General features: G+C 57.9%; 1 protein-coding gene across 1 annotated transcript in view; it reads left to right on the forward strand.

The window, feature by feature from the left end:
- Positions 1-7,704, forward strand: part of CFAP107 (cilia and flagella associated protein 107) — an 11,143-nt gene extending 3,439 nt beyond the window's left edge. The window contains exons 2-4 of the mRNA XM_004607262.3: positions 2,124-2,237; positions 6,041-6,218; positions 7,402-7,704. Of these exons, the coding sequence (XP_004607319.3) occupies positions 2,124-2,237; positions 6,041-6,218; positions 7,402-7,586 (477 nt within the window). The 3' untranslated portion in view covers positions 7,587-7,704. The remainder of the gene's footprint in view (positions 1-2,123; positions 2,238-6,040; positions 6,219-7,401) is intronic.
- The last annotated feature ends 4,293 nt before the right edge of the window (positions 7,705-11,997 follow it).

An 11,997-nucleotide genomic window follows, 5' to 3' on the forward strand; every position in this document is an offset into this window, starting at 1 on the left:
CTCAGCTACACAAGCTCATTTACTGGCCTTATTTCAGAGACCCATAAATCTCAAAAGAGATCAAAAGCTGCAGTTAGGGCGGGTGGTACTGCATGCTTCGGGGAGTGGGTGTGCCCTGCAGGGCATATGCCGATAGTTTATTTCTCTGGAAAAGATGGAAACAGGGGCCGTGATCCAGAGACACACAAAAGAATCTCTGAACCGAGCAGCTCACTGCAGAGATGCCTCCGGACTTTAAGCCAGGCCCACTTCACTGGGTGCCTCAGACGGGGGCAGGCGTTATCCCTCCCCCTGCCCACTAAAAACACCCCGGCCACTGCCAACTTCCAGAATCCAATGAGAGGTGCAGGTACGGTGGGTTCAGTGAAGACAAACTCCAGGCCTCAAGGGATAGGGGATGGGCCAGTCCCTCTCAAACCCCGTACCCATGGGACCCTGGAGGTCACGCCCACAAACTGCCTCTGGCTGCTGCTTAAGCTCCTTAGTGGCCATGATCCAGAGACACACAAAAGAACCTCCAAACTGAGCAGCTTGATGCAGCGACTTCTCCAGATCTTACTTAGCTAAAATGTTAGAATTCTAGGGGCACGAGGCTGCTCTTTCGGCCTTGTGACATCTTATGCTACTCATAACAAGCAATATGAAAGAAAGTATGGGGGAGATTGTCTGCCATAGAGGCAGGGGGAGGAGTGGGGGGGGATACTGGGAACCTTGGTGGTGGAAGATGTGCAGGGGGGGAGGGTTGGGTGATCATCATTGTATGTTTGAAACTCACAGGAAAGCTTTGTAACTGTATCTCATGGTGTTTCAATCCAAAAAATTAAATTAAGGTTCTGTAAGATAATGACATTGCTTAACCTGACCACAATTTTGGGTAACACAATAATGTGTCTAGAAATTCTGGAAATAGAGTCTGAAATCAGCAGTGGACACAGCAGGCTATGTCATGGTACACAAAGAGAAACTGTTTTGGTTTCAATCGCTGAATTCAATTTAGAGGTAGAAACTGAGGCAAAATAACAACTATGCATTCAATTGCTTTTAGGTAGCAATTGGTTATAGCACAGGTTTGTCCCACCAAAGTGTCAAGCAAGGGGCAGAATTAGAATCATGAGATTTGTTCACTTTATTATTTTATAATAATTTTGAATAAATCTTAGGGGTTATTGTCATTTAAGTGATATTGTATCTAGGACTTTCAAATTATTCTTGAATGAAGGTGTTTGTATGCGTAAAGGATATGTGTACTCTTTTTTTTCTCTCCCTTGTATTTTTTTTAAACTGGAAATTATTTACTGTTTGTCATTGTAACCCATCTTTCTATCCTTAAAGAATTAGATCAGTACGTAAATATGGTGATTTGACTGCGAGTTGAGATGAGTGGTCTCTCAACTTTTTTAGAAGGTATAACCCCTCGTAGATGTCAAAGCACCCACTTCGAAGTGTGGGTGGCCAGTGGGCCTGGCGTGTCGAGCAGGAGAAGCCTGGCCACCCATCATTTCCCTGGAGTGGACAGTTCACTGTCCTAGTCTGAAGGAGGAAGCACATGGAAATGCACCAGAACTGTTTTATTGCAGTAATTTTTTTCATATCTGGAATTGTATTATTTAATATTTTGAATAAGATTTTAAAAAATAAATGGCAAAGGTAAATCCAAAAAAAAAAAATTAAGATTCTGAAGAAAAGAAAAAGTCATGCAGAGTTCATGCCCGATTCAATCAGCTTAATCAATGACTGAATAAATAGCAGTGCTCCTGCGCTAGAAAAAGGAAAAAGAAAACGAAAAAGAAATGATGCTCAACTAAGTGAAAGAAACGGAGTCAGCGCGCACACACGAAATAGAATGGGGAGGAAGTGTCCAAAAGGGGAGAGGAAAATAGAGGGGGAGGGGTGGAGACAGGGCAAGAGGGTGCGAGAGCAGGCGACCCCCTCCCCAGGGGCTAGAGGGGCCGCAGGTCCCTGAGCACGTGCCAGCCCACGGAAGGGAAGGGCAGGGTTAAGGCTGCACCACGCAGGGTGCTCTGGGCTCTGTGTGCTCAGGGGCTGGGGGGCGGGGGCAGGGGGGCAGCAGAGCTCTGAGAAGGGCCTTCCTGGGGCTGCTCCTGAGTGCGGGTCTTTTCCAGTTCACCAAGGCCTCGGAGAAAACCCCCCAGTGCACCTACAGAAGCGACTTCATCCATTTCCCAGGCCACAGGCCTGATCAGGTCTCCAGGTGGTACGGGAAGAGGAAAAATGAGGTAAGCGGGAGACCCGGGCTCATGCCAGGCCTGCGAAGCTCAACCGACACCATCAGCCCGTTCTCTCCGGATGCCTGCTGGGGGCTCTGGGGACCCCCCTCCCCGCCCCCGCCCAGGACTGCAGCCGCAGCCTCAGTTCCCTGCAGCCCCACCCTGCGCGCCCCAACGCACAAGCTGCTCCCATCTGTATGTCCCAGCGAGCTCCTGAATCATTGCCCGCCCCACCCCCCCTCCCTCGATCCTTCTCCCTCCTACTGCCCTTGGGATTCAGCCAGGGATGAGGTACTGAAGGGGGCCTGAGTGAATACTGAGTTAAGGTGGATGCGAAGGGGAGTTAAGAGAAATCACGCAGGAATTCCCCGAGTGCCGAGCAGAGAGGCCTTAGCACTGGGCGCGGGCCACTCGCCCGGCTGCCCGTGTCCCCTCTCTCCCCACTGCTGGCTGCTCTGTGGCACCCCAGCCCCGGGCAGGCTGGTTTGCACACCCTCAGCCAAGCGGGTCCTATGACTTGGTAGTTTTGTTTTTTTTAAAGATGTTTTTAAAAGACTTTGGCCCAGTGGGGCCCAAGTGATAGTACCGTAGGTAGCCTTGCAACAGCCAGGTTCGATTCCTGGCACCCCATGTGGTCCCCTGAGCACCACCAGGAGTAATCCCTGGGCACAAAACCAGAGTCAGCCCTGAGCACCGTTGGGTATGGCCCCAACAATCAAAGGAAAAAACGCAAGCAAACCCAGAAGCATAAAGAATTTTGGCTGGAGCGATAGCACAGCGGGTAGGGCATTTGCTTGCACGCGGCCAACCCAGGTTCGATTCCTCTGCCCCTCTTGGAGAGCCCGGCAAGCCAGGAAGCTACGCGTGGTGTATTTGATTTGCCAAAAACAGTAACAAGTCTCACAATGGAGACGTTACTGGTGCCCGCTCTAGCAAATCGATAAACAACAGGACAACAGTGTTACAACAGACCGAAAGATAGCACAGGGGGTGGGGTAGAGGGTTTGCCTGGCATGTGGCTGACGCAGGTTCGATTCTGGCCATCCCATAGGGACGCCAGGAGTGATTCCTGAGTGAGGAGCCAGGGGCAACCCCTGAGCGTCGCTGATGTGTCCCTGCCCCCTCGGCCCTCAGCCCCCCAAGGAGTAGCTCACTCCGGCAGGAAGGTGTCACCAGCGTTCGCCCTGAACATCCGGTGCTTCCAGAACAGGCAGGAACCTTCTGTGCCAGCCGCGGTGGGAACTGCCCTGGAGAAGGGGGTCTGGGGTGCTCCCCTGAGGGACACCGGTCCCCGCCCCTTTCGGCTCCCTTGGGCACTTTCTCCCGAGGCTGCTCCGGTGATGGTTCAGCTCCCCTGGGCCCAACTCCCCCTCCCATCCCCCTCCCCTTTACTCATGTGGGTGCTAGCACGGGGTCCTTGAGCTTGGCCCTTCTCTTCAGATGAAGGGCGCCCCCATGTGGTCGTGTCCTGAACCTCTGGGCTCGCGGGGGCGGGAGCCGGCAGGCGGAGCCCGACCCTCACCGCCAGCTGCCCCGCGTGACTCCTGGTTTTGCTTTTGTTTCTTTGCTGGGCTCTTTCGGCCCGTGCTCAGGGGGTCTGGGAGCCGCTCCTGGTGCCACTCAGCCACCCTGGCCAGATGGTCCAGCGCTCAGCATGATGTCCTGGGGACCACCAGGACCACCCCACTGCCCCTCATGTAGGGCTGAGACGCCAACTCACTCCTGCACTTACCAGGCATGCTCAGTATCTCCTGCCCAGAAGGGGGCGCTGCTGCCCGGCCCGTCAAATGAAATGGCCAGAATTTCCTTCTGGGCTGGTAGCCAGGAGCACATAGTTCCCCAGCACCACAAAGGAACCCCAGGTCCACAAGGCACCCAGCACCCAGCACCTAGCACGCAGTACCTGGCACCTAGCACCCAGTTCACAGTATCCAGCACCCAGCTCACAGTACCCAGCACCTAGAACTCAGCACCTAGTACTCCATCACCTAGCTCACAGTACCCACACCTAGCACTCAGCACCTAGTACTCCATCACCTAGCACCCAGCACCTAGCTCTCAGCACACAATATTCAGCACATAGGCCCCAGCACCATACAGGCCCCATTATCTCCTTGACATGCTCAAAAATGTCGGCTTCCAGATGTGCTGGCGTCCTTGAGCCACACTGCGCCCTGGGTGCCCGTGCTCTGCCTCTGGCCTTTGCCACGACTGGCACTGAGGACTCAAATGCCCTGGAGGGAACTGCACAGTAGAGCCTTTGGTGTCGGTTCGTGGCCCCCAGGCGCCGGCAGGAGACCCTTGGCCTTGTCCAGACGCCGGGGGCTTCTTCTCAGGCTCAGGGGACCCGGATTCCCTCCGAGGCTCCGCGTGGCCCTCGAGCACTGCGGAGAGCACTCCCTGAGCACAGAGCTGGGAGTAGCCCCTGCGCACCGCCAGGTGTGGCGCCCCGGGAACTAAAGGAAGAGACAACCGTGCCCTGCAGACCCCCGATGAAGGGCGAACCACACTCATCCCTGCAGCGTGGCTGAGACAGAGCCTCCAGCCAGTACTTCCCAACCAGGGGCGTCGGCCCCGCAGGGCTGCTCGGGGCGGGCATGCGCCCCTGGACAGGGCGGCGCGCTCTGCACAGCTGGCCCGGGGCGGCCCCTGCCCGCCACTCCCCTCCTCACCGACCCTCCTCGCTGAGGCGGGCCTGGAGGGCGGGCGGGGCTCAGGCCTTTCTCCAAGCAGGTGGACTCACTCCTTGCAAGTGTTTTCTCTTGTAGGGACCTTTGACCTCTTAGGGGCCCTGGCCCTGGAGCCCCACTCCCCTCCACACCCCTTCCTCTGAGCACTGGGCCCCCTGCTCTGAGTTGCACCAGGGCCAGGCATCCCGGAGGCGCAGGGTGGCAGAACTCGCTGGAATTGTTCAAAATCGCTGGAATTGCTGCAACAACCCCCCCCCCCCCCCCACACACACACACAGCCTGACCCTGGGGTCTCTCCTGTCCCCTCCCTCCCGCCCCTTTCTGGGGAACTGGGACATACTCTCCGGCACAGGCTGCCGTGCCGGCGTCCCCACGCCCGATGAAGACACGAACCGTGTGGCACCACGTCCAGAGGGCAGGACGGAGGAGCCCCCAGCAGCAAGAACCCGCTGGGACCCCTCCCCTCTCGCCCAGCTCGGGGGGCTCCGCATTCCCTTCCCACGACGGGAGCCCCGTCGGTTTCCCTGGCATTGGACCCCTGGGCCCCTGGGGTTCGGGTCTTGGGAAGCCCAGCAGGGGGGTCTCTGCCCAGCCCGGCCCTGGCTCCCCCCGGCTTTGTGAGCTGACTTATTTATGGGGCCGCCCTTGAAAGACGGGGCGCAGACAGCCGCGACACACCCCTGCAGACACAGACAGGGGGGCGGCTATGGAAACCCGCCCCCGGCTCCCCTGTAAATCAGGGATTCCTGATCTCCCGGCTCCAAGGGTTTCCTTCGAAAAGGCAGCGATTCAGGCTGCCGCCCCCGAGGGGGAAGACCCCGCCTTTCCCCTCCAGCCAACCCTCCCCTCGCGTCCAGCTGGGGACCAGTAAATCCTTCGCAGGAGAAGACAATTTACGGCGCTTGCCCTGCCCCTGGGCACTGGCACGGCGCGAGTCCCGGCGCATGCTCCGACAGGCCCGGCTCTCAGGGTCTGGGCAGAAGCGCTCCCCCCTCCCCCCTGCTGCCCCCGGCTGGCCCCAGGGCCTCCCCAGGCTGGCCTGAGTGTCCGGGGCTCGCCCCGGGGCCGGCAGAGCAGGGGGCCGTGGCTGCGCTGGTCCCCACGGCTTTCCCGCCCATCCAGGGGCTCCCCTACAAGCACGTGATGGAGCAGCGCCAGGGGCCCCCCCACGGCCACCTCATCAGCTCCTACGACGACCACTACAACCGGCACAACTACAACCCGGGGCAGCCCCTGTGCCGTGTCTGGAACCGACACACGAACACGTGGGTCCCCGAGAGGAGTGACCGGCCCCTTCTCGGTACTGGTGCTGCCCCGGCTCTCCCCTGCCCCCTGCCCCCCGGGGTGGGGGTGTGGTGGGGTGCCCCCGGGGCGGCAGCCTGCCCTCCCCTCTGACACGGGGTGATGGTGACCCTGCAGGGGCCCGCAGCATCGCACCCTTGCACCCGTTCTCCTGCAAACGGAGACCCGGGGAGAATTCCTGCTCGGGGTGGGTGCAGCTAGGGCGCAGTGGACGGGGTGGCCGCTGAGCGAGGAGCAGCTGGAGTATAGGAGAGAGTTCTGGGGTTTGTGGCCCCTTTGGGGAAATGAGGGCAAGGGACACTCTCTTGAGGAGGACACGGCTGAAGGAGAAGCTGGACAGGGGCTGAGGGACACCTGAACGACAGGGCGAGACAGTCCCAGCTCACAGTACGGGACTCAGACCTCCCGAGGCTTGAGACTGGGCAGCGGCCACGAGGAGTGACCGGGCTGACGGCTCTCGGCTGCCCCACCCCTGTGGGCAGGGCCAGGGGCAGAGCCCAGCGATGCAGCTCCTGAGGCTCTGGGAGGAAACTGTGGCCGGAGCCGGGGCTCCCCCTCCCCTGGCCAGTGCTGACCCCACCTGGGTCCTGAGGGAGCGAACTTCACTCGCCCGCCCCCAGGACACCAACCCAGCAGCCTGGGCAAAGTTCTAGGCTCTGGGCCCTGGTTTCTCTCTCTCTCTCTCTCTCTCTCTCTCTCTCTCTCTCTCTCTCTCTCTCTCTCTCCCTTCCTTCCTTCCTTCCTTCCTTCCTTCCTTCCTTCCTTCCTTCCTTCCTTCCTTCCTTCCTTCCTTCCTTCCTTCCTTCCCTCCCTCCCTCCCTCCCTCCCTCCCTCCCTCCCTCCCTCCCTCCCTTCCTTCCTTCCTTCCTTCCTTCCTTCCTTCCTTCCTTCCTTCCTTCCTTCCTTCCTTCCTTCCTTCCTTCCTTTCTTGCTTTTTGTGCCAAACCCGGCTATGTACAGGGGTTACTCCTGGCTCTGCACTCAGGAATTACCCCTGGCGGTGCTCAGGGGACCATATGGGATGCTGGGAATTGAACCCAGGTTGGCCGCATGCAAGAGAAACGCCCTACCCACTGTGCTATCGTTCCAGTCCCTGTGCCCTGGTTTCTTGCCCTCAGGACCGGTCCCCCCACCCCGCCCCCTTCCCAGAGTCCTGCTAACTCGGACCCTTGTCCCCGCAGCACCTCCCACCAACTATGGGCTCTACGAGCGGCTGCGGCAGTGCTGGCTGGCGCCTGAGGAGCACCCAAGGAGGAGTGTCTACGCCATGTCCTACCGTGCCCCCCCGCTGAGCGCCTTGTCCTGGGGCAAGCACGCCGTCCCCCTCCTGTCCCCTCGCTTCAAGCCCCCCCAACATGTGGTTTGAAGAGCTGCCGCCCCACCAGATATGGAGAGCAGTGATGAGCCAGCTCTGCCCACACCCCCCCCCCCCGCCATCCGCCCTGCAGGCGCCGGGTGTTTCTCCCCGAGTTTCGTACCCGAGCCTCCGAGGGGCCCCTGAATCCTGGTCTGTGTTGAGGGTCCACCCCCTCCCCAGACACTCAGCTACCATTAAAGGCCTTTGACACAGTGACGTGTCGTGTTCATGCAAGACAGGGGAAGGCTCCCTTTCCCCTCTTTTTAGGGGAAACTGAGGCCCAGCTGGGTGCACCGCTTTCAGGAGCACTGTAGCCAATGGGAGAAGCCCACCAGAGTAGGCGGCCCGCAAGCCCCTAGGGAACTTGGGATGTAGTTGTGGGGGGACGTGGCCATGACATGGGGGGCGTAGGTATGTCAAGGGGAGACCCCATGTCCGCATTGGTTGGGGGGCAAAGAAGGGGAGCAGAGCATCTCCCGGAATCTCCAGGAAGGTGGAAGTGAGGCCCTTCGGCTGAGTGGCTTTGGAACCCCCCACCCCCCACTCTCCTGGACAGGCGCTGGCACTGACCGTGCTGGCCCACCCTGAGTCCCTGGAGGCGCGGTCAGCCACTCCGGTGGCCTTGGCCTTCCCAGACTGGCCTTTCTCTGGTGACCATCTGGGCCTCCTGATTCCCTGTCAGTCAGCCAAGGGGGACTCAGCACTCGGTACTGAGCTTTGGTGACGAGTGGCAGACGGGCGCCTCCCTGGGGCTCCCCCTCCGTCCCACTCAGCTTCCACTTTGACCCTTGATTCACTGTGTCCCAGGACCCTTCTCCAAGCTGGTCCCAAGCTGGCTTGAAGACCCCCGATTGCCCCAGCACTCAGCTGGGCACCCCTGACCCAGAGGCAAGGGACCCTCCTCCAGTTCCTCCTGCCCACCCCAGCGGAAGTCACCTCTCGGCTGAACACCCCCTTTAGGAGCCTCTCCCGACACCCCCACAGGCGTCACTCCCCCTTGGGGCCTCCAGCAGCACCCATGAGCGGCCAAGACAAGAAAACAGTCACTTTTCTTTTGGGAAGAAAACTCCATTCTTGGAACTTCTCCCCCTTGCATCTTGATATGCTTTCTATATGCGACCACATTCTCACAAATAAAAAAAGGTGTTGGGGAGAAGTTTGTTTTGTTTTGTTTTGATCCATACCTGGAGGTGCTCAGTGCTCAGTGCTCAGGAATCACCCCCGGTGGCCCACATGGAATCGTTTGAGGGGGCTGGGGATGGAACCAGCATTAGTTACATGCAAGCAAACACTATTTTTTTTTTGCTTTTTTTTGGGTCACACCCGGCAATGCACAGGGGTCATTCCTGGCTCATGCACTCAGGAATTACCCCTGGCGGTGCTCAGGGGACCATATGGGATGCTGGGATTTGAACCCGGGTCGACCGCGTGCAAGGCAAACGCCCTACCCGCTGTGCTATCACTCCAGCCCCAGCAAACACTTTAATGGCTCTTAAGACTGTGCCCCCTGCCGTTCTCCCCTACCCCCAATCTGCAACTACACTCTGTGACCCTGGTCCATGCAGGTCACCTAGTCAGGTGGGCTTTCCCTGTTTGCCAGGGTGCTCCTGAAGGCTGTGTACCCAGCTGGGCCTCAGTTTCCCCTGGTAAGAGGAGAGAAGTGAGCCTTCGTGGCTTTCCCATGTCTCTCTGGCTCTTGAAAAAAAAATCGAGCTGAGGGCTGGAGTGATAGCCCAGCAGGCTGGGTGCTTGCCTTGCACATGTCTGACCCGGGTTCAATTCCTGGCATCCCATATGGTCCCCCCAAGCACCGCCAGGAGTGATTCCCAAGCACAGAGCCAGGAGTAAGCCCTGAACATTGCCGAGTGTGACCCCCCTCCCAAACCCCCCCAATTGAGTTGGGATTCACGTGGATCAGATCCAGAGCTCTGATCCAGACCTGGGCGGAAGCGGGGTGATTTCTGGGATCAGCGGGCAGGTCACTGCCCTGTAGACTGCAGGCCTGAATCCTATCCCAGACTTTCACATGTGGGGACGCTGGCAGCGGGGAGGGAGCTGGGAGCCCGCGGACACCTGGGCGGCCAGTCAGAATCCCGGGCTCTGACCCTGGCCTGGTCTGTGGCGGCTTCAGCATACTCTTGGGCAAAACCGTTTTCTGAGAAGGTCCGGGGCGGGTGGCTCCAAAGCTGAGGCCTGCGCCTTGCACGCAGGAGCCCTGGGCCCCTCCCCACCCCCGCACGGTCCCCTCCGTGTCGCCAGCTCTGGGGTGTCCTCGGTCTGAGAACAGGCGCCTGTTGAGTGAGGGGGTTTGTCCCTCAGGCAAACAGGACGCGACAAACTGCTGCCTGCCAGGGTACAGGCTCTTCAGCCGCTCCGGCCAAGAGTCAAACTTGAGGTGCCTCCTGGCTCCTGTGTGCCCGTGGGCACACTCGGGGGCTCAGGGATGTGGGTGAGTGGCAGAGGCCAAGGAAGGTGGTCTGAGGCCCCCACCAGCCCCGTGTGCTCAATTGAGGCAAAGTAGTGTGGAGGGCTAAGAAATGAGACAGGCCGGGCAGGCACCAACCACAGCACTGGGTATTTCTCTGGGCCTCATACCGAGCCGATTTCCCCGGGACACCCCAGACGGAGCAGGTGCAGTCTCCCCGCCTTCTCCACGCCCGGCCACCGTGAGCTTCTGCAGGCAAGGCTCGGGTATGTGGGCGTCAGGACTAATTCTCCAAACCGCCTTGGAATAGCTCCCTACAGAAATGTCTCTGGAATGGAACCATTTATAATTTAGAATCTCAGAAGTATGTGACTGCATATGCGGCCGTGCGGCCTTTCGTGATGTGCAAAGTGAGCAATGGAAAATAAATGATGGAGCGTCTGCTCCTGGAAGGCAGGCTGGAATGGCGGTGGGAAATTCAGAGCAAGATGTAATGCCCCAAAGCAGAGAGAGAGTGTCTGAGTAATTGTCTGCCGTCGAGGCAGGCAGGGTAAGGACTAGGATGGAAGTGGGGGGGACAATGGGGACATTGGCGGAGGGGTGGGTGATCGATCTTCGTATAGCTGAATCTCAAGCATGAAAGCTTTTTTTTTGCTTTTTGGGTCACACCCAGCGATGCTCAGGGGTTACTCCTGGCTTTTGCACTCAGGAATTACTCCTGGCAGTGCTTGGGGGACCATATGGGATGCTGGGGATCTAATCCGGGTCGGCCGCGTGCAAGGCAAATGCCCTACCTGCTGTGCTATCGCTCCAGCCCCACAAGCATGAAAGCTTTGTAACTGTATCTCACAGTGGCTCAATAAAATTTTTTTTTAATGTTTTAAAAATAAAAAGTTTAAAGAAAAAAAAGAAATGAGACAGACATAAAGGGGAAAACATGGGGCCAGGAGCTAAGAGCCATAGGCACGAGAGCCCGACTGCTCTTCCCGTGCAGTATTTCACGCTCCCAACCCACGAATATTACAAGGAGGAGAACCGCACCCTTGGGTCCTGCCTGCCTTACTCTCACAGGGCTCAAGCCCATTCCCAGGGGCCTCCATGGACAGGGACAAGCGTCTTTGCTGCGGGATTGTCTAGAGGAAGTATCTTGGGGTGAAGAAGGAGCAGACAGAAGCCATCACAGACACTTGGTGATTTCTACATCAGCGTCAGTTTTCTGGGCTTGGGGGATTCTGTTTTCTGCTCATTCTGCCTTTTCCCCTCATACTTTTTTTTTCTTTATTCCTTTTTTTCTCCTTTCTTTCTTTTTTTTTTTTTAATTTTTTGGTCACACCTGCTGATGCTCAGGGGTTTCTCCTGGCTCTGCAGTTTGAAATTACTCCTGGCGGTGCTCAGGGGGCCATATGGGATGCTGGGGATCGAATCTGCGTCAGCTGTGTGCAAGGCAAACACCCAATATGCAGTGCTATCACTCCCGCTCCCCCTCATTCTCTATTTGTCCTTAGTTCTTGCCAGTCCTGAGAGGGGCAGGGTCCCTCTTGCTATCTCCCCTCTCCCCCACACATGAGCGTGCATGGCTGGGCCAGCCTGGCCTCACTGAACCTTCTGCCAGCAGAGGAACAATCAGCATTCTGGGTGTGGCCCCCCAGCCCCAAACCAAAAACAGTACATGAGACACAGGGTGTTGAGGGGACAGATTGGGGAGGACTCAGGAGGGATGTGGAGGTGCTTCATAAAAGGGGTGCCTTACACTGGCTGAACTCCACAAGAAGAAAACCTCCAACCCCATCAGAAAATGGGGTGATGAAATGAACAGAAACTTTCTCAAAGAAAAAATCTGAATGGCCAAAAGACATGAAAAAATGCTCCTCATCACCAGGGAGATGCAGATCAAAACAACAATGAGAAGGGGCTGGAGCAATAGCACAGTGGGTAGGGCGTTTGCCTTGCACGCGGCCAACTCAGGTTCGATTCCCAGCATCCCATATGGTCCCC

Source organism: Sorex araneus, chromosome 5 (assembly GCF_027595985.1).
Source record: "Sorex araneus isolate mSorAra2 chromosome 5, mSorAra2.pri, whole genome shotgun sequence".
Taxonomy (NCBI): domain Eukaryota; kingdom Metazoa; phylum Chordata; class Mammalia; order Eulipotyphla; family Soricidae; genus Sorex; species Sorex araneus.